The sequence below is a fragment of the Natrix helvetica genome, assembly GCF_964273705.1.
Source record: "Natrix helvetica genome assembly, chromosome: 5".
Lineage (NCBI taxonomy): Eukaryota > Metazoa > Chordata > Lepidosauria > Squamata > Natricidae > Natrix > Natrix helvetica.
Genome location: NC_138551.1, coordinates 7245521 through 7272519, shown reverse-complemented (window position 1 = coordinate 7272519; position 26999 = coordinate 7245521). Strand labels below are relative to the sequence as shown.

Genomic DNA, 26999 nt, shown 5'->3' with positions numbered 1-26999 from the left:
TTAATTTTTGGTCAGCTTTGCCTTCAATACTTTTCAAGTATTGGCCATGCATAGCTTTCCTTTTCCAATTTTCAGCTCGCTTCTCAATTACTTCTTTCTTATATTCAGCTTTTAACTTAGTTATCTTCAAAAGGCCTCCTTTATTTATTTCCTTAATCATTGGTTCTTTACTTTTCTGGATGTAATCATTCAAGCTGTGACTTTCTTCTTCCACAGTCTGCTTTACTTGTAGGAGTCCTCAACCATCTTCTGCTCTTGGTAGATACAATCGGTCAACATCACTTTTAGGGTGCAAAGCATGATTCATTGTCATAAGCTTCCTTGTTTTTCTGTCCAAATTGTCCAACTCCAACTGAGTCCAGTCAATTATTCCTGCAGAGTATCGAATTACAGGTATAGCCCAGGTATTTATGGCTTTTATGATGTTTCCTCCACTCAGTTTGGACTTTAATATCTTGTGAATTCGTGGAATGTACTTGGCTGAGGTTAATTCCTTGACTTTATTATGTATTAAGTCAGAGGCCTCTAAAATCCCCAAGTACTTGTAGCCTTCTTCTGGTTTTACTGCCTTTATCATTTCTTCATTCTCAAGTTCTATTCCATCATCTTCTATGACCTTGCCTGCTTTGGTTGCCATTGTTGCACATTTGTCAATTCCAAACTGCATACCAATGTCTTGGCTAAATTCTTTTGTGCTTTCAATTAATAAATTCAGTTCAGCTTTGGTTTTACCAAACAGCTTCAAACCATCCATGTACACCAAGTGTGAAATTTTCAGACCTTTCTTTGCAAGTTCGTATCCACAGTTCACCTTCTTCAAAATGGTTGTTGTCGTTGTTGTTGTTGTTGTTGTTATTTTATTACTACTACTACTGTTATTATTTAAGTATAGAATAGAATAGAATAAATTAGAATTAGAATTCTTTCATTGGCCAAGTGTGATTGGACACACAAGGAATTTGTCTTTGGTGCAGATGCTCTCAGTGTACATAAAAAGACAACATACATTCATCAAGAATCACAAGGCACAGCACAATGGTAGGCCTGGGGTACAAATAAGCAATCAGGAAACCATATTAATATAAATCAATATAAATCATAAGGATACAAGCAACAAAGTTACAGTCCTGCAGTGATAGGTGATAGGAACGATGAGAAGACTAATAGTAATGCAGCCTTAGTGAATGGTTCAATTAAATTAATTTAATTTAATGCCAAAATTATTGCTAATAAGACTGCAAGAAATAACTCCTTTTTCCCTGCCTGTAATTTTGAAGAAAATCACAATTTTAATCCAGCATTGTGCTTGGATTCTTTTTCTATTACACTAAATGGCTGGAAACCAAATCTTGTAAGTAAGGTGGATCTCTTTATCTAGGATTGCAGGCTGTGGGAAGAACACCCGGGGAGGAAAAAGGGGCATTCAGATGTTAAACGTATCTTGAAACCAGTTCTTCAGGAGGTTTCCTCCCCTCCCCCTCCCCCCAAGACCACCTACCTTTGGGGCATTCACACCAAGTTAAGCTACTTGAATATAGAGGGGAAAAGTCTGTGGCCAAGAAAAGTTGGGCAGCTATTTCCAAAGAAGGCAGGGGGTTACTCTTCGGTTGGCAGATTGGACGGCCATCAGTCCAGGTTGATTTAATTTAGATTAAATCACACTAAGGAAGTGTGTCTGTGTGTGTGTGCATGCATGCACACACATTTGACAACCTCGATTGTCCTTTCCCACCCTTGTGGCTTTTGTACATACACTAAACATAACATTCACATTAGACATTTTTACACCATAGCAAGTGTGTGCGAACCTAGCTTCTTTTATTAGTTTACCGTATCACATCAGTGCTGAAAATGCGTTAATCCAATTACCCCGGTTAGGTGTGTTGGTGAACGTAGCTGGTATCATTCTGTTGTCAAAAGAAATGTGAGTTTACAAAAAAATCATCAAACTAGTTTCGTGAGCGCTGCGCTAATGAGGGCGTGTCAAATTTTTCAACTTTCCATTTCCAAATATTAGGGTTGTGACATGCCTTGGGAATTGTAAAGATATTTTGATTACTTTAATCTAATGTAGATGTGCTTGGTAAGTAACTACATAAATATCATAACTTTTTAACAGTTTGGTGGTTTTATTTGCATCGTGCATGCAGAGACCATGCAAACTATAAGTTTTCAGTCAATTTAATCAGTAGTATCTCAGCATTAATAGGGACGTGGTGGCTAAGACGCTGAGCTTGTCGATCAGAAAGGTCGGCAGCTCGGCGGTTCGAATCCCTAGTGCCGTGTAACGGAGTGAGCTCCCGTTACTTGCCTCAGCTTCTGCCGATCTAGCAGTTTGAAAGCATGTAAAAATGCAAGTAGAAAAATAGGACCACTTTTGGTGGGAAGGTAACAGCATTCCGTGCACCTTCGGCGTTGAGTCATGCCAGCCACATAACCACGGAGACGTCTTCAGACAGCGCTGGATCTTCGGCTTTGAAATGGAGATGAGCACCGCCTCCTAGTGTCGGGAACGTCTAGCACATATTTCCAAGGGGAACCTTTACCTATCTCAGCATTGCATACACTAGTGTTTTTCAATGTTGCCAACTTGTAAGGTGTGTGGACTTCAGTTCCCAGAATTCCCTGGCCAGCATATTGGCAGCTGAATTCTGGGAGTTCAAGTCCATACACCTTAAAATTGCCAACACTGAAAAACACTGTTCCACCCCTATTCCTATTCAACTACTAACATTCTGCTAGTTTCTAAAAATGATACATAGAAATTCTGGCCTTGAATTTGGCTTTTCCAAGGGCAATGCAAAAATTGGAATAGTCCTTTTTGAGGTTGAAATATTTCCAGTAAGACCTCAAAATCCTTCCAGTAAGATCAGAAAGAGTCTTTCAGTGCCAAGGTAGGCCTGGGTTGAAGTATTTTATATTTTACCCCTCCAGGGAACTGCATCACAATTGCAGCTTGTCAATTTGTTTGGGAAATGTTAGCTTTGTGCTCAACACCAGCAAACATGACTTTTGCTAAAAAGCTAAAGAGAAAAATGCAAAATGAATAAAACCCCATCGCCTGTCTTTTTGGCTACTGAAGACCTGTCCAAAGCAGAATTACGTATTTTAGCAGGAGAAAACTGGCTGGCACTGGGCACATTTTGAGTACCTGAACTTGGCTCAGAGAGGGTGAAATCGAAGAGAACAGGTCTTTCAGGCTACTGTATTTTTCGGACTATAAGACGCACCGGTGCATGAGACGCACCAAGATTTCGAAGAGGTAAGTAAGAAAATAAAGTTTTTGTCCTCCCTGGCCCCCGGTAGCACTTTGCAGGCTTCAGCAGAGCTGGGGGGAAGGCAAAAACGCCCCCGTTTTTGTGGAAAACGGGCTGCTTTTCACAAAAACAGAGGCATTTTTGCCTTCCCCCAGTCCTGCTGAAGCCTGCAGAGTGCTGCTGGGGGCAGGGGGAAGGCAAAAACGCCTCATATTTTGCAAAAACGGGATGCAGGGGCAGGGCTTCGGGAGCCCAAAAATGGCTGTATTTGGTGCCTAAGATGCACCAACATTTCCATGCTCTCTTCAGGAGGGTGCGTCTTATACTCCGAAAAATACGGTGTTTTATTTATTTACATTTCCTATTTCTTAACCGCCCATTTCCTTTAGAGTTCTTGGAGACCCCCAGACCTTGTTAAGGCAGCTGAACTGATGAGCATCTGTGCACTTTCTCCACAGATACCGAGATCGACTGGAAAGCTTACATGGATGAAGTGGAAGGCGTTGTGAATGGGACCCTGGATTACACCCAACTAAAGGGGGACACGGGACCCCTTGTGTGAGTACCTATAATCTTCCAACCTTGCTGAGAGTCTTGTGGGTCCATCATCATCATCACCAACAACAACATAATTTATCAAATTTGTACCCATGATTCTGGATAGCTCACAACAATAAAATTACATTGCAGCAGTGACGTGCAGTCAGGTGAGGCAAGTGAGGCACAGCCTCACTGCTCTCATCATGAAAAGAAAAAAAAATGTAAAAGGAAAAAGCTGAGCTAGTTGCTGCCTCACCGTGGATGACTCTGCTTAACTGTTAAAAAAAGCCTCTAAAAAGCGCCCTCTACTACGAGGCAGGAGAACTGCATGCCTCATCTAGTCTGACTTTAAGCATTTTATGATCACTCGAGCAGAGTTAAGCAAGGGTTAAAAGTCTAAAAATTCCTGACATAGGTGAGGCACGCAGTTCTCCTGCCTCATAGTAGAGGGCACTTTTTTAGAGGCTTTTTTAAACAGTTAAGCAGAGTCATCCATGGAAGCCAGGCAAAGAGCCATGCTGTAGCACACACACTTTCCCCCAGCCTCTTTCTTTTGGAAGGCTTGGATTGGCTCCCCTCCGGCTTCTCTGCCTCTCCCCTCACCCCAGCCTGCCAGCAGGAGGTGAGTGGGTGGGTTTTATTGTGTTCCAGACATTTCCCACCCAGACAGCAGGCTGCATTTGCATTGGTGGAGGTGTTTGGGGAAGGCAGCAGGGGAATGGGCGGGATGGCAGAGGAGCTGCTTTCAAGTTTGAGAGTGAGTGAGTGAGAGAAGGGGGTAGGAGAGATAGTCCAATCCAACTTTGTGTGCGTGTGTGCGTGTTTGAGAGAGAGGGAGGAAGGAGGGGAAGGGAGAAGAAAAAGAAAATGAAAAAAGTAAACTTATTTCGCAAAGGACAAAAACAAATGCTGTCATTTTAAATCGGAACTGAGCATGCCTGGCTGTGGAATTCTGGGAGTTGAAGTCCACAACTCTAAAAATATTTGAAACCCACCACTGTGTCAGTGCCTCACCAGCCATAAACCTCACCGCACATCACTGCATTGCAGGTAGTCCTCGACTTAGCAACCATTCATTTAGTGACTATTCGAAGTTACAGCGGTGCTGATAAAAGTGATTCATGGCCATTTTTCACACTTTTTTTTGTAAAAAGTTTTTTATTTTTCCTTTCAAATTCATTCTTAGCTATACATTCTTATAATGGTTATTTAACATATGTCAATTCACATCATTTTTCCACTTATATATTTACATTTTAATATTTTCTTACTTCCCCTCCCCCTATATTAATCATGTGTCATCCGAGATACTTATTTCATGTTTTGTTCCTTTTTCTTTCTATTTATATCTTTTTTCAAACCACTCGTAAAATCGCCCCTATGTCCTGTAGTACACTGATTCCTCTTTGTCCTTTATTCTCAATGTCAACCTGTTCATTTATGCACAATCTTCTTTATTACTTCCCATTCCGATGGCATTCCCATTTTTTACACTTTCGATTGTCGTAGCATCCTTGTGGTCATGTGATCAAAATTCAGACACCTGGCAACTGACTTATATTTATGATAATTGCATGGTCCCGGGGTCATGTGGATCACCTTTTGCAACCTTCTGACAAGCCAAGTCAAGCGGGGTCCACCTAGATGTTGGGGGAAGCTCGTTCCAGAGAGCAGGTGCTGCTGCAGAGAAAGTGCATTTTTGGGGTCTCGATATACTACATTGTTTAAACGAAGGAACCCCACAGGATTGAATTGGCAGGCTGATAGCCAGTCAAATAACCAAGTTTGATGCCAGATAGGTATTGTGAGTCAGGAGCGAGGGAGTGAGTCCTGTCCTTGGAAGAGTGAGCAAGGACACACTAAGTGTCAGGCTTGTCCCAGTTTGAGCATTTAGAAAAGAAAGACCCTTGACTCCATTCGTAGCCTAAGATGTAAACCAGTTTACCAAAGTGGGTACAGCATAAGCAAAGCTGGATCTGAATATTCCTGCTCAAAGCCTGCCTTTTCCCCAATTCCCACGCCCTCCCCTCTTGACCAGTTTGTGAGTGACCAATAATAATCGAATTTAGTGTGGTGGTAACCCCTTTAAAATTTGGCGCCTCTTTGCTGTAGTTTTGCATTGCGTTCTCACGTGCATGTCCTTGGATGCATTGGTCTGTTCCAGATTGGCACCTTTGCTTCCCCCTACATTCTCCTCCCCCCCCCCCACAATTTATGGCAGGATGCCAGCGAAGGAGGCTGAAACTTTTACGATGGCAGACGTGACACCAAGGAAGTTTCTCTTTCCTGCTTCTTTAAATCCCTCCCCCTTTCTCTCTCCCCCATTGTAGGTACCCTGCTGGCTTTGTTTACATCTTCACGGGTCTGTATTATGCCACCGACCGAGGCACCAACATCCGCCTGGCACAGTACTTCTTTGCCACCCTGTACCTGGCCACTCTGCTGCTCGTTTTCCGCATCTACAGCCGCACCAATAAGGTCAGGGGCCGTAATGGGATTTCTGGAAGCATTAAGGAGGGTCTTTTTTCCTGTTGCAGGTCCATCCCAACCCCAGGAAGACCGTCCCCTAAAGGCAAAGGATTAATGGGAGCAGGTCCCTTGCAGGGAGGGAGAACAATGAATCAGTGGAACAGAAATTGCCTCCAGAGGTTGTGAATGCCCCAACACTGGAAGTCTTTAAGAAGATGTTGGATAGCCATTTGTCTGAAACGGTATAAGGTTTCCTGCCTAGGCAGGGGGTTGGACTAGAGGACCTCCAAGGTCCCTTCCAACTCTGCTATTGTATTGTATACTCTAGGAAATGCCATCGCATTTCCTTTTATGGAGTTTCTATTGTACAATGCACACAGCAAGTGAAGGCAGAAAGAAATCTTGGCTGCCCCAAAGTAATACAGGGATCCTTGACTTTTGATCGGACCTTCCAACAAGCAGGTAATCCAGTTCTGAAGTTCCGATGGATTCCCTCTCTTTCCCCCATGGTCACATGACCATATTTTGAGCACTCCAAAACTGGCCCGCATTGGTGGCGATTTGTAGCATCCCGTGATCACCTGACTCCGATGCACAGCATTTCCTGCTGACGGTGTTTAACTTTTGGCAGAAACACCCCCCCCCCGCCCCCCCAAGTAAACAGTGCATTTGCTGGCCACTGCAGTGCTCTCACTTAAGGATGAGGATGGTTGGCTTAATGACCATCATTTATTTTTTTTCTAAAGGTGGTAAAATCAAGTTGGTCACGCAATGATCCATTTTATGATCGCACACGGTCGTAAATTGAGAACTGCCTGTAACACTGTGGAATTTGTGTGAATCTCTCCCCTCCCCCCTGAATTTTCAGGTCACTCTGCTTTTGTGCTGAAGGGTTATACATAAATCCCTGCATTGGACACAAAAGAAAAGCTGCTACGCCTGGTAAAGTCTAGGTCGAGTCTCCTTGTGTTGATTTTGCCTCCAAGTGAATGGAGGGGCACCTGCCTTTTTTCCGATGGGGCGACATAAAAGGGATTATTTCTTTTTAGATTCCAAGTCTTAAACTACAGCTGTGCGATTTCCTAGTGGCCTCCCATCCAGTAATTAGAACCCACCCTGTTTAGTTACCGTATTTTTCGGAGGATAAGACACACCTTTCTCCCTCAAAAAAGAGACTGAAAATCTGGGTGCGTCTTATACACCGAATACAGCATTTTTTGCCCCCCTTCTCCAAAACGGCGGTGCATAGCTTTTAGAAGGCTTTTAGAGAGCTCCTGGGGGCTGGGGAGGGCAGAAATGAGTGAAAAAGGGACTGTTTTTTGCCTCCTCCAGCCCCCAGCAGCACTCTATAAGCTTCCTAAAGGCTATCAATGCCACTTTTTTTGACAAGAAACGGGGCCGTTTTTGCGAAAAACGGGCTGTTTTTGGCTTGGTTTTGGCCCATCGCACCCCCCAGGAGCACTCTGCACGCCACCTAAGGGTTATTCATACTCTTTTTTTTTAATAAAAAAAAAACCCGGGCCCGTTTTTATGAAAAACGGGCTGTTTTGGGGAGGTTTGCAGGGTGCAAAAAAAAATTTTTTTTTTAATTTTCGTTTTCAAAACCTTGCTGCATCTTATACTCTGGCCCGTCTTATACTCGGAAAAATACGATATTTAAAGAGCAGCCCGATTTAAAGAAGAGCTGCCACCTACCGTGACCAGTTGCCCACGGGGGCTCTTATGGGGGTTGAAAGAAATGAGGCCTCCTGCACGGACAAGAAATGGGGGTGTTCCATTAAGCCAGGGGTGTCCACACTTGGCAACTTTAAGACTTGTGGACTTCAACTCCCAGAATTCCCCAGCCAGCTCTGCTGGCTGGGGAGTTCTGGGAGTTGAAGTCCACAAGTCTTAAAGTTGCCAAGTGTGGACACCCCTGCATTAAGCGAACCAGACGGGAATACAGATAGTCCTTGACCTACAACCACAGTTGAGCCCAGAATTTCTGTCGCTAAGTGAAGAAATTCGTTAAGTGAGTTTTGCCCCCTTTTATGACCTTTCTTGCCATGGCTGGTAAGTGAATCTCTGCAGTTGTTACATTAGCAACACGATGGTCGAGCGAATCCGGCTTCCTCAGTGACCGCTTGTCAGAAGGTCGCAAAAGGGGATCACGGGACCCCGGGACACTTGCCACCGTCATAAATACGAGCCAATTGCCGAACAATCTGAATTTTGATCACGGGACCATGGGGATGTTGCAGTGGAGGTCTCTAAGTGTGAAAAACGGTCACAACTCACAATTTTCAGTGCCATTGTAACTTCGAACGGTCACTAAACGAACTGTTGTAAGTCGAGGACTAGCTGTATTGCTCACTCTGATCTCTGTCTCAGCTGCCTTAGTGGTGGGCGGGCCTGACTCCTCACTGCCCCGTCTTCCCCAGGTGCCCCCCTATGTGTTCTTCTTCATGTGCTGTGCCTCCTACCGCATCCACTCCATTTTCGTCTTGCGCCTCTTCAATGACCCGGTGGCCATGGCAATCCTTTTCCTGGCTGTCAATCTCTTCCTGGAGGATCGCTGGTCCTGGGGCTGCTTCTGCTTCAGGTGAGCTCCCCCTTTGGGGATGGGTGGGTGGATGGGTGGGTGGGCAAAGCAGCATCTCTTGGGTGACCTGGCCCACCTCAAACTTGGAAGGCTGAGTTTCATCCCCTGGCCGAAGGCCCTTTGGCCTCCTTCCCGAAGCTCTTCCTTTCTGTTCTGACCGAGGCTTCCCAAGAGCATGAAACAAACTCCTGGTCCCGACAAAAGCCCCTTTTCTTCTGCTCCTTCACATCCAGCAAAGTCTTTCAAGGGAGGATTTACAGTCACAGACCTTCTCTGGCTTGGAGAGCTACCAATATCTGCAAAACATGGCAAGGAATCTCGGAGAGTCACAAACCAATTAAGCGAACGAATTGCCTCCTGCAAACTCCACTCCCCTTTTGCTTCTCTTTTATTTCCTCTCGGAGGGGCCATTCATGGTCCACCTGTGGCCTTAGTTCCATGCTGACCCCTGTTCTTTAGCTTTTCCCTTCATCTGGCAACTCTGTGCATGCTCACACTGGGAACAGGCTCCAGCTGTTTGTCTGCCTCACTGATGTCTGACTCTGAAGGCAGCTGATAACTGTCAGACGGCCCTGGCCCCCTCTCTGCCTCCGACACAGAGGCCTCCTCAGAGCTTTCCCCAGACTCCAGGACTGGCCCATGTTCCTCCCCAATCTCCTCACTTTCTGAATATGCTGGCAGCTCCGTTGGGTGCTGGCAAGCCACAACACATCCCTCGTCAGTCAGATCCTCTGTTTTTCATCAGTTGCTCACGGTGAAAAAGCTTCCCCCTTTTGGGCTAGAGCAGACATTTCCCACTTTGGCAATTTTAAGGCTTGTGGACTTCAATTCCCAGAATTCCTCAGCCAGAGATGGGTGGTAACCCTCAGAGGCATTTCATTGGCTGCCTTCCCTTCAGTTGTTCAACATCCTAGGGTTTATTAAATATATATGCTGCCCGTGTGACTCTCAAGTGACTGAGGACGACTTACAACATCCTAAAAGCACCAAAGCATTTTAAACGTTCAGCGTTACAAATTAAAATGTGAAAACCCAAAGGAGACCGGTACTGTCCTTAGCACTGGTTTACAACACATTTTCTTTTGGCCTAAATTTTTGATTTTTGGCAAAAATGCACCTTGGTTGCTTCCTGAGCATCGTATATTTCTTGCCTCCGCCTCAGTTCCTTCCCTCCTTGTATTCTGTTCATGATTTAGGCTGAGTTCATATAACGCCAAGCCATAAGTGATGTGGCTTATTATTTTATTTGATGAAATATAAGTAAGCCAACATGGAGGAGCAGAGATTGTCTCTGGTTGTTGCTCGGGTGGTGTTTAATAGCACTTAGCAATAGCGCTGAGACTTATATAACGCTTTGTAGTGCTTTACAGCCCTCTCTAAGTGGTTTATAGAGTCAGCATATTTTCCCCAACAATCTGCATCCTCATTTTACCCACCTCAGAAAGATGGACGGCTGAGTCAACCTTGAGCCTGGTGAGATTCGAAGTGCTAAATTCCAGGCAGCCGGCAGGCAGCAGAAGTAGCCTGCAGTACCACGTTTTAGCCACTGCGCCACCTCAGCTCTTTATTTATTTATTTATTATTCGTATTTATAGACCGCCCCATCTCCCGAAAGGGACTCGGGGCGGTGTACAGTCACTAAAATGCGTTATAAAATACATACATAAAACAGTTAGATAATTAAATACGTAGGTGGAGGAGGTTGCAAGACTGTATATAGAATAATAAATATAGTACATTAAAAGCTTATTAAAACCCCAAACCCAATTAAAATGAATAAATCCCCGGGTGGTAAAACTAAGAAAGTGCCAGGCCAGCTGATTGAAATAGGTGAGTCTTTAACTTTTGCCGGAAGGAACGGAGGTCGGTGGTAGTTCGAATGTCTGGGGGGAGGTCATTCCAGAGGGTTGGGCCCATCACAGAGAAGGATCTACTCCTAGGTGTCGCCCGCTGGCATTGCCTAGCAGACGGCACCAGGAGGAGCCCCTCCCTGTGTGAGCGGATAGGTCGCAGGGACGTGTGTGGTAGGATGCGATCCTGCAGATACCTAGGTCCTATGCCATGGAGCGCTTTAAAGATGGTAATCAGTACCTTGAAACGCACCCGAAAGACCACAGGTAGCCAGTGCAGCTCGCGCAGGAGAGGTGTTACGTGGGAGTAACGAGTACTTCCCATAATAACCCGCGCGGCTGCGTTCTGAACTAGCTGCAGTCTCCGGATGTGTCCCAAGGGAAGCCCCATGTAGAGAGCATTGCAGTAGTCCAGGCGAGACGTCACCAGCGCATGAGTGACCGTGCGCAGGGTACTCCGGTCCAGTAGGGGGCGCAATTGGTGCACCAGGCGAACCTGGTGGAACGCCCCCCTTGCCACGGCTGCCACATGGTCCTCCATTGACAGCCGGGCATCGAGGAGGACGCCCAAATTGCGCGCCCGCTCCACAGGGGACAGCTGTTCGCCCCCTATGGCCAGCGATGGAGTCAGCTGGCTGAACCGAGGCGCTGGTACCCACAGCCACTCAGTCTTGGAGGGGTTGAGTTTGAGTCTGTTGTCCCCCATCCAGACCGCGACGGCTTCCAAACACCGGGACATCACTTCGACAGCCTCGTTGGGGTGGTTTGGGGTTGAAATATACAGCTGAGTATCATCAGCGTAAAGATGGTACTCAACCCCAAAACCACGGATGATCTCGCCCAGCGGCTTCACATATGCGTTGAACAGGAGAGGCGAGAGGACCGACCCCTGTGGCACCCCACAAGTGAGTGGCCTCAGGGACGACCTCTGCCCCCCTGTCAACACACATTGCTTCTGGTCGGAGAGGTAGGAGCCGAACCACCGCAAAACGGTGCCTCCGACTCCCATCCCCTCCAACCGGCGCAATAGGATACCATGGTCGATGGTATCAAAAGCCGCCGAGAGATCTAATAGGACCAGGATAGAGGAACAACCCCTATCTCTGGCCCTCCAGAGATCATCAACCAACGCGACCAAGGCCGTCTCAGTGCTGTGCCCGGGTCGGAAGCCGGACTGGCGTGGGTCTAGATAGTCGGATTCGTCTAGGTGTCGTGGAAATTGCTGCGCCACCACATTCTCAACAACCTTCGCCAAGAAGGGGAGGTTGGAGACTGGACGATAATTAGCTAGCTCCATTGGGTCGAGCGAAGGTCTCTTGAGCAAGGGTCTCACCACCGCCTCTTTCAAGGCGGTAGGTAAGTATCCCTCACCCAATGAGGCGTTCACCAGGCCCAGGAGCCAGCCTCGTGTCACCTCCCAGGCTGCCAGTACCAGCCAGGAGGGGCACGGGTCCGTTAAACGTGTGGTAGGTCGCAGCCGTCCACGCAACCTGTCCAAATCCTCGGGGGCAACAGAGTCAAACTCCTCCCAGAATGGTCTCTCAAGACTCGCTGTTGGCAGCTCGTCTGGTCCACTGACGGAGGCCCACCCGCTCCGGATCTGATCGATTTTGTCCTGAAGATATTCTCCAAACTCCTCTGCTCTACCCTGTAAGGGTGTCTCCCGCGCCCCCTGCGATAAAAGGGAGCGGGTCACCCTAAACAGGGCGGCAGGGCGGTTATCCGCGGACGCAATAAGAGCAGCACAATGTCTACGTTTGGCCGCTCTTATTGCCACAAGGTAAGTCCGCAAATAGGCTCTTACCTGTGTTCGGTCAGATTCGGAGCGTGAGGACCTCCACCTGCTCTCTAGACGTCTCCTGTGGCGCTTCATCACCCTAAGCTCCTCAGTGAACCAAGGAGCCCGGGTGGGTCGATGCCGCAGGAGAGGTCGCAAAGGCGCAACCCGGTCCAAGGCCCCAGTCGTCGCCCTATTCCAGGCAGTCACTAGGTCCTCGGAGCGGGAGCGGGACAAGGCTACAGGAATTGGCCCAAGCTCCGTCTGGAATCTATCAGATTCCATCAGGTGCCTGGGGCGGTACCAGTTTATAGAGTCTGGTTCCGCCTCCTCGCGGTGGGGGATAGCGCCAGGGAAGTCCAGCCGGAGGGATGAGTGGTCTTAAGCACAAATGTAGGCTACAGAGCTGCTTTGGATGCGAATGGAGCTAGTGGGGACCACACACCACACCTAACACCTCTCCTGCTTTTCGCCTTTCAGCCTGGCTGTGTCTGTCAAAATGAACATCCTCCTCTTTGCGCCGGGCCTTCTCTTCCTTCTCCTCCGGCGCTTTGGCCTGCCAGGGGCCATCCCAAAGCTGGCCATCTGTGCAGTCCTTCAGGTAAGTGGAGGAGAGGCCGTTGCTCAGAGCACCTGCGTTTTTTGCACCAGGATTTGGTGGTGAGGCCGGGAAGGGCTACCTAAGAGGAAAAACAGATGGCCTGCCTCCATAAATGGCCTGCGTGTGCAAATGGTGTCACACTGGAGCCTTTATCTCACAACGGCACCCTACATTATTCCTTTGATACGGAAGGGTTTCAGGATTTCAGTTCATGTGGAAAGCTATTTGTATGGGTCAGTTGATTTGATAATTATGCCAAAACAAAATTTCCTTCCTTCCTTCTCTTTTTTCCCCTTCCTTTCCTCCATCCTCCCCTTCCTCTCTTTTCTTTTTTCCTTCCTTCCCTCTTTCCTTTTCCCCTTCCTTCCTCCTCCTCTTTCTTATCTCTTTTTCTTTTTCTTTCCTACCTTCTTTTCTTTTTCCCCCCTTCCTTCCCTTCTCTCTCTCTCTCTCTCTCTTTCATTTTTCCCCTCTCTCCTTCCCCCTTCCTCCTTCAAGATTGTATTTGAGCAACCAGCTTTATTAGAGATTGTCTAATAGTAGAGGAAGAAAACCCGGATGACTGAGGATCTCCATAGACATTGGGAGCTCGTGTGTCTCTTGCAGGTGGTCCTGGCCTTGCCCTTCCTGATGGAGAATCCCGTGGGGTACGTGTCCCGTTCCTTTGATTTGGGTCGTCAGTTCCTCTTCAAGTGGACCGTAAATTGGAGGTTCTTGCCCGAAGAAGTTTTCCAACACCGGGCTTTCCACCTGGCGCTGTTGGTCCTCCACTTCACAGCGCTGGCTCTCTTTGCATTAAACAGGTGGCACAGGTGAGAAGGGGCAGTTCGTGGGGAAGGATCCTGGGATTGCCTCAGGCTTTAAGAGAATAACAGAGTTGGGAGGGACCTTGGAGGTCTTCTAGTCCAGCCCCCTTCTCAAGCACACCATTCCAGACATGGCTGTGTTGTGACCTGCCAGTGCCAGAATCGGACAGTGAGGGGGTTGGGGAGGAAGATGGGCCAGTCCTGGAGTCTGGGGAAGGCTCTGATGAGGGCTCTGTGTGGGAGGCAGAGTGGGGGCCAGGTCCTTCCGACAGTTATCAGTTGGCTTTGGAGTCGGACATCAGTGGGGCAGAAGAACAGCTGAGCCTGTTCCCAATGTGCGCATGCGCAGGAGAAGGGAACTGCTAAGGAACAAGGGCCAACTCGGGAGTAAAGTCACAGGTAGATGGTGAATGGCCCCTCCCATAGGAAATAAGAGAGGAGCGAAAGGGGAGGGGGCTTTTGCAGGAAACAATTCATGCAATCGTTAGATTCATTTCAGGAGTGTGAAGATCTGTCCGTGAACATCAGAGACTCTGTGCCCGGTCTTTCCTTACACAGCACCTCATTTGGAAAATATTTACATGGCAGCCTTCCAAGCTAGATGAGGTCTGTAGTCATAAATATTCCTTTGAAAGACTGTTTGCCAGGCCTTTGCTGGATGTGAATGAGAGGAATTCACATTCATTTAATAAAAGGGGTTTTGTCGGGACCAGGACTCTGCCTCGTGCTTTTGGGGGAAGAACAAGCTGTCTGTCCAATCTCTTCTTAAACACCTCCAGTGATGGACCACCTACAACTTCTGGAGTATGATTCATTTAACGACTGCAGTGACTTGCTTAACTGTGGTTAAAAACTTCGGGAGACAAGTTGTCCCACTGATTCATTGTTCTAACTGTCAGGAAATTTCTCCTCAGTTCTAAGTTGCTTCTCTCCTTGATTAGTTTCCACCCATTGCTTCTTGTCCTGCCCTCAGGTGCCTTGGAGAATAGTTTGACTCCCTCTTCTTTGTGGCAACCCCTGAGATATTGGAAGACTGCTATCATGTAATCTCCTAGTCCTTCTTTTCTACTTTGGTGGGAATAATTTTAAATTTTCTACCACGGTCCTCAGAGAGGGAGAGGGAGATATTTTTTCTTGCATTTGTGTTGGATTTTGTTGGATTTGCCTTCATGTATCAAGTCAACAGTTCTGGAACTAAAGCAGGCATCACCCCAGGATCCCATGTATAGATGAGGCTAATCCTGGCAAATAATCCACCACGAAACTAACCCATTTTTCTTACTGGTCCCCTACAGGTCTGATGAAAGCATCTTGAGCCTGTTTAAGGATCCAGCCAAGAGGAAGGACCATCCAGAACCCCTCTCAGCAAATCATATCCTTTCACTAAAAGTGAAGTTTTCTTATTTGGTGGACGTTAGGGAAGAATTGATTACTCAGTTATAGTCCAGGGATGTCCAACTTTAGCAACTTTGAGACTTGTGGACTTCAACTCCCAGCTGTGTTGGCTGGAAAATTCTAAGCCTCAAAATTGCTAAGGTTGGTATTGTTCCAACATCCATTGCAATGTTGTTAATAGCCCTGTGTGAATTTTGCACTGTGCAATCTTTCCTTAACCGAAAGCCACAGGTCATTTTCCCTCTCTTTACCTCTAATTTCATTGGTGTTTGCTTCAGCCGCTCCTTGCATTACCAGTTCTACGTCTGGTATTTCCACACCCTGCCCTACCTGCTCTGGTGCACGCCGGCCAAGAAGCTGGCCCACCTACTGAAGTAGGTATCTTCCAGGACCTGGGAGGTGGGGTGGTGGAGCAGGGGTGAAATTCAGCAGGTTCTGGAGAACCAGTAGCGGAAAATTTGAGTAGTTCGGAGAACTGGCAAATACCACCTCTGGCTGGCCCCAGAGTGAGGTGGGAATGGAGATTTTGCAGTATCCTTCCCTTGGAGTGGGGAGGGAATGGGGATTTCCCTCTGGAGTGGGGAGGGAATGCCGATTTTGCAGTGGAGGGAATGGGGATTTTGCAGTATCCTTCCCCTGGAGTGGGGAGGGAATGCAGATTTTGCAGTATCCTTCCCCTGGAGTGGGGAGGGAATGCAGATTTTGCAGTATCCTTCCCCTGGGGTGGGGAGAGAATGGGGATTTTGCAGTATCCTTCCCCTGGAGTGGGGAGGGAATGCAGATTTTGCAGTATCCTTCCCCTGGGGTGGGGAGGGAATGGAGATTTTGCAGTAACCTTCCCCTGGAGTGAGGAGGGAATGGAGATTTTGCAGTATCCTTCCCCTGGAGTGGGGAGGGAATGCAGATTTTGCAGTATCCTTCCCCTGGAGTGGGGAGGGAATGGGGATTTTGCAGTAACCTTCCCCTGGAGTGGGGAGAGAATGGGGATTTTGCAGTAACCTTCCCCTGGAGTGGGGAGAGAATGGGGATTTTGCAGTATCCTTCCCCTGGAGTGGGGAGGGAATGGAGATTTTGCAGTAACCTTCCCCTGGAGTGGGGAGGGAATGGAGATTTTGCAGTAACCTTCCCCTGGAGTGGGGAGGGAATGGGGATTTTGCAGTAACCTTCCCCTGGAGTGGGGAGAGAATGGGGATTTTGCAGTATCCTTCCCCTGGAGTGGGGAGGGAATGGGGATTTTGCAGTAACCTTCCCCTGGAGTGGGGAGGGAATGGAGATTTTGCAGTAACCTTCCCCTGGAGTGAGGAGGGAATGATTTTGCAGTATCCTTCCCCTGGAGTGAGGAGGGAATGATTTTGCAGTATCCTTCCCCTGGAGTGGGGAGGGAATGCAGATTTTGCAGTATAGTATCCTTCCCCTGGAGTGGGGAGGGAATGGGGATTTTGCAGTAACCTTCCCCTGGAGTGAGGAGGGAATGGAGATTTTGCAGTATCCTTCCCCTGGAGTGGGGAGGGAATGCAGATTTTGCAGTATCCTTCCCCTGGAGTGGGGAGGGAATGGGTATTTTGCAGTATCCTTCCCCTGGAGTGGGGATGGAATGGGGATTTTGCAGTATCCTTCCCCTGGAGTGAGGAGGGAATGGGGATTTTGCAGTATCCTTCCCCTGGAGTGGGGAAGAAATGGGGATTTTGCAGTATCCTTCCCCTGGAGTGGGGAGAGAATGGGGATTTTGCAGTATCCTTCCCCTGGAGTGGGGAGGGAATGGGCACTTTGCAGTATCCTTCCCCTGGAGTGGGGAGGGAATGGAGATTTTCCTCTGGAGTGGGGAGGGAATGGGCATTTTGCAGTGGAGGGAATGGGGATTTTGCAGTATCCTTTCCCTGGAGTGGGGAGGGAATGCAGATTTTGCAGTATCCTTCCCCTGGAGTGGGGAGGGAATGCAGATTTTGCAGTATCCTTCCCCTGGGGTGGGGAGAGAATGGGGATTTTGCAGTAACCTTCCCCTGGAGTGGGGAGGGAATGGAGATTTTGCAGTAACCTTCCCCTGGAGTGAGGAGGGAATGGAGATTTTGCAGTATCCTTCCCCTGGAGTGGGGAGGGAATGCAGATTTTGCAGTATCCTTCCCCTGGAGTGGGGAGGGAATGGGGATTTTGCAGTAACCTTCCCCTGGAGTGGGGAGAGAATGGGGATTTTGCAGTAACCTTCCCCTGGAGTGGGGAGAGAATGGGGATTTTGCAGTATCCTTCCCCTGGAGTGGGGAGGGAATGGAGATTTTGCAGTAACCTTCCCCTGGAGTGGGGAGGGAATGGAGATTTTGCAGTATCCTTCCCCTGGAGTGGGGAGGGAATGGGGATTTTGCAGTAACCTTCCCCTGGAGTGGGGAGGGAATGGAGATTTTGCAGTAACCTTCCCCTGGAGTGAGGAGGGAATGGGCATTTTGCAGTGGAGGGAATGGGGATTTTGCAGTATCCTTCCCCTGGAGTGGGGAGGGAATGCAGATTTTGCAGTATCCTTCCCCTGGAGTGGGGAGGGAATGCAGATTTTGCAGTATCCTTCCCCTGGGGTGGGGAGAGAATGGGGATTTTGCAGTATCCTTCCCCTGGAGTGGGGAGGGAATGCAGATTTTGCAGTATCCTTCCCCTGGGGTGGGGAGGGAATGGAGATTTTGCAGTAACCTTCCCCTGGAGTGAGGAGGGAATGGAGATTTTGCAGTATCCTTCCCCTGGAGTGGGGAGGGAATGCAGATTTTGCAGTATCCTTCCCCTGGAGTGGGGAGGGAATGGGGATTTTGCAGTAACCTTCCCCTGGAGTGGGGAGAGAATGGGGATTTTGCAGTAACCTTCCCCTGGAGTGGGGAGAGAATGGGGATTTTGCAGTATCCTTCCCCTGGAGTGGGGAGGGAATGGAGATTTTGCAGTAACCTTCCCCTGGAGTGGGGAGGGAATGGAGATTTTGCAGTAACCTTCCCCTGGAGTGGGGAGGGAATGGGGATTTTGCAGTAACCTTCCCCTGGAGTGAGGAGGGAATGATTTTGCAGTATCCTTCCCCTGGAGTGGGGAGGGAATGCAGATTTTGCAGTATAGTATCCTTCCCCTGGAGTGGGGAGGGAATGGGGATTTTGCAGTAACCTTCCCCTGGAGTGAGGAGGGAATGGAGATTTTGCAGTATCCTTCCCCTGGAGTGGGGAGGGAATGCAGATTTTGCAGTATCCTTCCCCTGGAGTGGGGAGGGAATGGGTATTTTGCAGTATCCTTCCCCTGGAGTGGGGATGGAATGGGGATTTTGCAGTATCCTTCCCCTGGAGTGAGGAGGGAATGGGGATTTTGCAGTATCCTTCCCCTGGAGTGGGGAAGAAATGGGGATTTTGCAGTATCCTTCCCCTGGAGTGGGGAGAGAATGGGGATTTTGCAGTATCCTTCCCCTGGAGTGGGGAGGGAATGGGCACTTTGCAGTATCCTTCCCCTGGAGTGGGGAGGGAATGGAGATTTTCCTCTGGAGTGGGGAGGGAATGGGCATTTTGCAGTGGAGGGAATGGGGATTTTGCAGTATCCTTTCCCTGGAGTGGGGAGGGAATGCAGATTTTGCAGTATCCTTCCCCTGGAGTGGGGAGGGAATGCAGATTTTGCAGTATCCTTCCCCTGGGGTGGGGAGAGAATGGGGATTTTGCAGTAACCTTCCCCTGGAGTGGGGAGGGAATGGAGATTTTGCAGTAACCTTCCCCTGGAGTGAGGAGGGAATGGAGATTTTGCAGTATCCTTCCCCTGGAGTGGGGAGGGAATGCAGATTTTGCAGTATCCTTCCCCTGGAGTGGGGAGGGAATGGGGATTTTGCAGTAACCTTCCCCTGGAGTGGGGAGAGAATGGGGATTTTGCAGTAACCTTCCCCTGGAGTGGGGAGAGAATGGGGATTTTGCAGTATCCTTCCCCTGGAGTGGGGAGGGAATGGAGATTTTGCAGTAACCTTCCCCTGGAGTGGGGAGGGAATGGAGATTTTGCAGTATCCTTCCCCTGGAGTGGGGAGGGAATGGGGATTTTGCAGTAACCTTCCCCTGGAGTGGGGAGGGAATGGAGATTTTGCAGTAACCTTCCCCTGGAGTGAGGAGGGAATGGGCATTTTGCAGTGGAGGGAATGGGGATTTTGCAGTATCCTTTCCCTGGAGTGGGGAGGGAATGCAGATTTTGCAGTATCCTTCCCCTGGAGTGGGGAGGGAATGCAGATTTTGCAGTATCCTTCCCCTGGAGTGGGGAGGGAATGCAGATTTTGCAGTATCCTTCCCCTGGGGTGGGGAGGGAATGCAGATTTTGCAGTATCCTTCCCCTGGGGTGGGGAGAGAATGGGGATTTTGCAGTAACCTTCCCCTGGAGTGGGGAGGGAATGCAGATTTTGCAGTATCCTTCCCCTGGGGTGGGGAGGGAATGGAGATTTTGCAGTAACCTTCCCCTGGAGTGTGGAGGGAATGGAGATTTTGCAGTAACCTTCCCCTGGAGTGGGGAGGGAATGCAGATTTTGCAGTATCCTTCCCCTGGAGTGTGGAGGGAATGCAGATTTTGCAGTATCCTTCCCCTGGGGTGGGGAGGGAATGGAGATTTTGCAGTAACCTTCCCCTGGAGTGGGGAGGGAATGCAGATTTTGCAGTATCCTTCCCCTGGAGTGGGGAGGGAATGCAGATTTTGCAGTATCCTTCCCCTGGGGTGGGGAGAGAATGGGGATTTTGCAGTAACCTTCCCCTGGAGTGGGGAGGGAATGCAGATTTTGCAGTATCCTTCCCCTGGGGTGGGGAGGGAATGGAGATTTTGCAGTAACCTTCCCCTGGAGTGTGGAGGGAATGGAGATTTTGCAGTATCCTTCTCCTGGAGTGGGGAGGGAATGCAGATTTTGCAGTATCCTTCCCCTGGAGTGGGGAGGGAATGGGGATTTTGCAGTAACCTTCCCCTGGAGTGGGGAGAGAATGGGGATTTTGCAGTAACCTTCCCCTGGAGTGGGGAGAGAATGGGGATTTTGCAGTATCCTTCCCCTGGAGTGGGGAGGGAATGCAGATTTTGCAGTATCCTTCCCCTGGAGTGGGGAGGGAATGCAGATTTTGCAGTATCCTTCCCCTGGAGTGGGGAGGGAATGCAGATTTTGCAGTATCCTTCCCCTGGGGTGGGGAGAGAATGGGGATTTTGCAGTATCCTTCCCCTGGAGTGGGGAGGGAATGCAGATTTTGCAGTATCCTTCCCCTGGGGTGGGGAGGGAATGGAGATTTTGCAGTAACCTTCCCCTGGAGTGAGGAGGGAATGGAGATTTTGCAGTATCCTTCCCCTGGAGTGGGGAGGGAATGCAGATTTTGCAGTATCCTTCCCCTGGAGTGGGGAGGGAATGGGGATTTTGCAGTAACCTTCCCCTGGAGTGGGGAGAGAATGGGGATTTTGCAGTAACCTTCCCCTGGAGTGGGGAGAGAATGGGGATTTTGCAGTATCCTTCCCCTGGAGTGGGGAGGGAATGGAGATTTTGCAGTAACCTTCCCCTGGAGTGGGGAGGGAATGGAGATTTTGCAGTAACCTTCCCCTGGAGTGGGGAGGGAATGGGGATTTTGCAGTAACCTTCCCCTGGAGTGGGGAGAGAATGGGGATTTTGCAGTAACCTTCCCCTGGAGTGGGGAGAGAATGGGGATTTTGCAGTATCCTTCCCCTGGAGTGGGGAGGGAATGGGGATTTTGCAGTAACCTTCCCCTGGAGTGGGGAGGGAATGGAGATTTTGCAGTAACCTTCCCCTGGAGTGAGGAGGGAATGATTTTGCAGTATCCTTCCCCTGGAGTGAGGAGGGAATGATTTTGCAGTATCCTTCCCCTGGAGTGGGGAGGGAATGCAGATTTTGCAGTATCCTTCCCCTGGAGTGGGGAGGGAATGGGGATTTTGCAGTAACCTTCCCCTGGAGTGAGGAGGGAATGGAGATTTTGCAGTATCCTTCCCCTGGAGTGGGGAGGGAATGCAGATTTTGCAGTATCCTTCCCCTGGAGTGGGGAGGGAATGGGTATTTTGCAGTATCCTTCCCCTGGAGTGGGGATGGAATGGGGATTTTGCAGTATCCTTCCCCTGGAGTGAGGAGGGAATGGGGATTTTGCAGTATCTTTCCCCTGGAGTGAGGAGGGAATGGGGATTTTGCAGTATCCTTCCCCTGGAGTGGGGAGAGAATGGGGATTTTGCAGTATCCTTCCCCTGGAGTGGGGAGGGAATGGAGATTTTGCAGTAACCTTCCCCTGGAGTGGGGAGGGAATGGAGATTTTGCAGTAACCTTCCCCTGGAGTGGGGAGGGAATGGGGATTTTGCAGTAACCTTCCCCTGGAGTGGGGAGAGAATGGGGATTTTGCAGTAACCTTCCCCTGGAGTGGGGAGAGAATGGGGATTTTGCAGTATCCTTCCCCTGGAGTGGGGAGGGAATGGGGATTTTGCAGTAACCTTCCCCTGGAGTGGGGAGGGAATGGAGATTTTGCAGTAACCTTCCCCTGGAGTGAGGAGGGAATGATTTTGCAGTATCCTTCCCCTGGAGTGAGGAGGGAATGATTTTGCAGTATCCTTCCCCTGGAGTGGGGAGGGAATGCAGATTTTGCAGTATCCTTCCCCTGGAGTGGGGAGGGAATGGGGATTTTGCAGTAACCTTCCCCTGGAGTGAGGAGGGAATGGAGATTTTGCAGTATCCTTCCCCTGGAGTGGGGAGGGAATGCAGATTTTGCAGTATCCTTCCCCTGGAGTGGGGAGGGAATGGGTATTTTGCAGTATCCTTCCCCTGGAGTGGGGATGGAATGGGGATTTTGCAGTATCCTTCCCCTGGAGTGAGGAGGGAATGGGGATTTTGCAGTATCCTTCCCCTGGAGTGGGGAAGAAATGGGTGTTTTTTCGGTATCCTTCCCCTGGAGTGGGGAGGGAATGGGGATTTTGCAGTATCCTTCCCCTGGAGTGAGGAGGGAATGGGGATTTTGCAGTATCCTTCCCCTGGAGTGGGGAAGAAATGGGGATTTTGCAGTATCCTTCCCCTGGAGTGGGGAGGGAATGGGGATTTTGCAGTATCCTTCCCCTTCCATGCCCACAAAGCCACACCCACAGAACTGGTAGAAAAAAAATGAATTTCACCACTTTGGGGGGAGAGCTAGAAGGCAAGGATCTTTTATCATATTTCAGAGTCTCTTCAAATACGCCAGCTTGTTCTCTTCACACTGGGAACCTTGTGTGTTAGGTGGGGGTGGGGGTGGGTGGAGGTTGCGAGCTGCATTGCTGGTTTCAGTGGGAGTGAGGGAGTGTGTTTTTCTGTGTGTCTGGTTTTGTCTGTGTGTGTGTTTGTGTGTGTGTGTGTGTGTATCAGCAGTTATCCAGCCACTGAGATTTCTGAACAATTCCTTCCCTGCCCCCAAGAGGTGCAGGTAATCCTCGACTTAACAACAGTTCGTTTAGTGACAGTTCAAACTTAGAACAGCGCCGAAAAAAAAGTCCCTTTTTCAGACTTAAACGATCTTTGTTGAATCCCCAGGATCACGTGATCAAAATTCAGACCCTGGGCAACTGGCTCGTATTTATGACGGTTGCAGGGTCCGGGTGGGGGTCATGCGATCCCCTTTTGCGACAAGCCATGTCAGTGGGTAGGCCAGATTCACTTAACAACCATCTTTCTAACGTAACTTCTTCAGTGATTCACTTAGCAAGTATGACAAGAAGGGTCAAACGGGGGCAAAACTCACCTAACAAATGTCTCACTTAGCACCATAAATTTTGGGCTCAGTTATGGTCATAAGTCGAGGACTGCCTGTACTTAAGATTCAACTATTCCCCCCACCTTCTTTATTTTATTTTACCTAAAGACAGATCAGTTTTCTCCCCAATTGGCAATTTAAGGTTAAGCACACACAGACAACCATCAAACTGGTGCCCAAATTAGAAATACGGGCAGTCTACAACAGCCATTTGTTTAGTGACCAAGTTATGGTGCTGAAAAAAGTGATGTATGACTGGTCCTCACACTTACAACGGCATCCCCACACGTGATCAAAGTGTGGGTGCTTGGCAACCAGCGTGTTTTTATGACAGTTGCAGTGTCCTGTGATCAGGTAATCACTATTTACAACCTGCCCAACCGGCTTCCAACGAACAAAATCAAGTGGGGAGATCCACTTAAAAACTGAATGATTCACTTAACGACTGCAGTGATTTGCTTCACTAACACAAAGTTGTAAAATTGGGCATGAATCACTTAACTGCCTTGCTTAGAGATAGAAATTATGGATCCCAATTATGGCGGTAAGTCCAGGATTACCTGTAAAACCTCAAATTTGTGAGCCTGGGGATTTGAGGAAGAGATGACTAATATTTTAAAATAGTACCAGCCAACCAAATCAAATATAATCTTGTAGGAGGGAAAAAATAGCACCGAACAAACTTAAATTTAATATCAAATGCCTTGCAGTAACTAAGGCAACTTTTACCAGAAGTCTAAAGTAGAAGTGTTTAAAAATAATAAAACTCGATCGATGCAGTTTGGGAAGAAAATGGCTGTTCCATTTAAAATAGTATCTGGAGACAACTCAATTTAAGAAGTTCCAACGGTGCTTTTTGCAAGAGGTGACTGGACTTTGTTTATTTCTTTGAAGACGTTTCGCTTCTCATCCGGGGAGCTTCTTCAGTTCTTCCATAAGCTTTTTGGATGAGAAGCGAAATGTCTTTGAGGGGAAAAAACAACAACAAAGAAAATCCAGTTGCCTCTTGAAAAAGCCCTTTTGGGACAAACCATGACCTGGATGACTTGAGAATCTCCATAGATATCCAGTTTAAGAAGCTTGCCTTAAGTTTTCATAGACTGGAATTCATTTCAACACATGCCGGTCATCTTTTCTTCAATTGTGGGTCATTTCCCAAATGGGAGAGAGGATCTTGAGGGAGGAAAATGATACCCAGGAAACGAACAGGATGATGGTAATCCCGTTTAAAGTCATTCAAAAGTTAAAATGTTCGTAACTACCCTGTTTCCCTGAAAATAAGCCCTTCTCCGAAAATAAGACCTCCCCAAAATATTTAACTGCATGCACAGCTGATCCCCACCACTTCCTGGGGGGGAGACATGCAAGGGGTGCCCCACATGCTCTTGCCATCCATGTGGAACGGCCTTGCGGAGGCCGCTCCTGCAAAGCCTAGCTCTAAGTGGTGCCGCAAAAAAAGCGGCCGGCCCAGTGATGCTAGGGCTGGCAAGTGTGTGCCAGAGACAGAACCTCTGGCCCTCTCTGGATCAGCTGATCTGTGGGCTGAGGCTAAGGGGCTTCCTGCACCTCAAAAATAAGACCTCCCCGAAAATAAGGCCGAGCGCTTATTTCGGGGGTTCAAAAGAAAATAAGACTCCTGTCTTATTTTGGGGGGGAAACGGTAAGACAACATGCTAATAAAATGCATGTTCCTGAGTTTGTTTTGTAAATTGTTAGTGTGTGGTGGCCACATGATGATAGAAAGGGATCCTTCATTTAACCTACCGTATTTTTCGGATGTATTTTTCCCTCAAAAAAGAGGCTGGAAATCTGGGTGCGTCTTATACACTGAATACAGCATTTTTTTGCCTCCTGAAACCCCGCCCCCTTCACCAAAATGGCCGTGCAGAGCCTGTAGGAGGCTTCCAGAGTGTTCCTGGGGGCTGGGGAGGGCAGAAATGAGCAGAAAACGGGCTGTTTCCCCTCCCCCCCCCAGCCTACAGGAGCACTCTGTAAGCCTCCTAAAGGCTATGCATGCCCTTTTTTTTCACAAAAAAAATGAGCCGTTTTCGTGAGGTCTGCAGAGTGCAAAACCTTTAAAAAAAAAATTGCCTCTTCAAAATCTTGCTGCGTCTTATACTCTGAAAAACACAGTACTTGAATAGAGACCAATTGAAGCAGGAGTGGGGGATGGGATTGGGAGAGGAGGAGTGGGAAGCTCATGGTCCCAGGTTGCTAGAGGTCATCTAAATATTTATCCAAAATTGCTTGCCCTTTTGCTACTCTTTTAAAGCTGGAAAAGCCAAAGAACTTGTTATGTCTCCTAAACTACGGGCAGTCCCTGGATTTTACAGGTAGACTTACAGCCACAACTGAACCCAGCATTTCAGTTGCCAAGTGAGAGAGTTGTTGAGGGAGTTCTGCCCCATTTTATGACCTTTCTTGCCACAGTTATTAAGTAAATCTCTGCGGTTCTTCAGTGAATAACCTGTTGTTAAGTAAATCCGGCTTCCCACTGACTTCGTTTGTCAAAAGGTCGCAAAAGGGGATCACGTGACAAACAACACCCGCCCCCCCCCCCCCCAGGACACTTCAACGATCACAAATACAAGGCAGTGACCAAGCGTCTGAAGGTGATCATGGGGATGTGGCAATGGTTGCTAAGTATGAAAAACGGCCATGTCACATTATTCAGTGCTGTGGTAACTTCAGTCACTAAATGAGTCACTAAATGTGGAGGACTACCTGTAAGGTTAACATGGGAGGGGAAAGAAGGCCCTTTGCTTGCATGTGACAGAAATAGTCTCTTTGTTTCCAGGTGACTCAATGAAGTCTCAGGAATCCATCTATCCTGCATTTAATGTACATACGAGCCGATAATCCGATGTTGTCTGGGGATTTATTTACAGGGAGAAAACATCCGGACCAAATGTAATAATTTCTAATGTTGGATTTTCCCCCTTACCAGAGGGAGCCCCCTTGTGGAGTACTGTGAAGCCGTTACCATGGCAACTCCACTGTGCTGCACAGCAGAAGCCATTTTACGGCAGTACAGTAGAAGCCATTTTAAAGCCCAACAGGCTGTATCTTAACAGAACACACACATCGAGGTGTCTTAGGGGTGTCTTACCCCCACAGTATTTGTTGCCAGAGAGTAAGTCATCCGTGTACCAGAGTTATGCTGGAACATACACACACAAATACAGCCATTTATATATAGATAGATTTTCACTGCAACGGGGAATAACAGGAAAACTCCTTCCTTTCCTATTAGCAGGTAGGTCACCTTTTTTTAGTGCTTTAGCTAAATCATGGTTCTTTTTCTCTTGCCTCTAGAGTCCTTCTCCTAGGTTTAGTTGAGCTCTCGTGGAACACGTATCCCTCAACGGTTTACAGCTCAGCTTCTCTCCACGTGTGTCATGGGATCATCCTTCTGCAGCTCTGGTACGGGACAGTGTCTTCCCCGGAGGAAGAGAAGCCGTTGAAAAAGGTGGAATGAAAACGACTTCAGAAGAAAGAGGGACAATTAAGAATTTGGATTAAGATTGGCCATTGCTGAGGACATCTGACCAGGGCCCTGTTCGCACACCTGCCCGGTGCCAGATGCGCGTGCTGGGTGATGCCCTGCCTTCTCTTCCCTGGGCCTCAAGGGTGGTGCAGAATGGGAATTGGCAGAGCTGATCGTCACACCAAAGATCATGTGGAATATCTTGAATAAAGGACAGTAATGGTTCGATAACAAGGCTTCGCTTGGCTGCAATTTATGGATTGTCATAGGACGTGCTATCCTCCAGAGCAGCGGCCACCAACTGGGGGTCCGTGGACCACTGGTGGCCCAGGAGAAAATTTTGGTGGTGTGCAGCAAAATTATTTGCATTTTTTATATTGCACTAAATCAGGGGTCCTCAAACGACAGCCCCTGGGACGGATACGTGCAATGAATGTTTGTGTTGCTGCAGAGAGTCTCCCCGTTTGGTCTCTTTTCGTGCAGGTCGGAGGGGAGCAGAAATTCCGACTCGGGGT

The 26999-nt window shown here is 48.5% G+C and overlaps 1 protein-coding gene across 1 annotated transcript in view; it reads left to right on the top strand.

Moving 5' to 3' along the window:
- Positions 1 to 26719, top strand: part of ALG3 (ALG3 alpha-1,3- mannosyltransferase) — a 28451-nt gene extending 1732 nt beyond the window's left edge. Inside the window, exons 2-9 of the mRNA XM_081953630.1 lie at positions 3716 to 3815; positions 6128 to 6275; positions 8687 to 8847; positions 12955 to 13075; positions 13682 to 13887; positions 15177 to 15254; positions 15507 to 15650; positions 26313 to 26719. Of these exons, the coding sequence (XP_081809756.1) occupies positions 3716 to 3815; positions 6128 to 6275; positions 8687 to 8847; positions 12955 to 13075; positions 13682 to 13887; positions 15177 to 15254; positions 15507 to 15650; positions 26313 to 26475 (1121 nt within the window). The 3' untranslated portion in view covers positions 26476 to 26719. The remainder of the gene's footprint in view (positions 1 to 3715; positions 3816 to 6127; positions 6276 to 8686; positions 8848 to 12954; positions 13076 to 13681; positions 13888 to 15176; positions 15255 to 15506; positions 15651 to 26312) is intronic.
- The last annotated feature ends 280 nt before the right edge of the window (positions 26720 to 26999 follow it).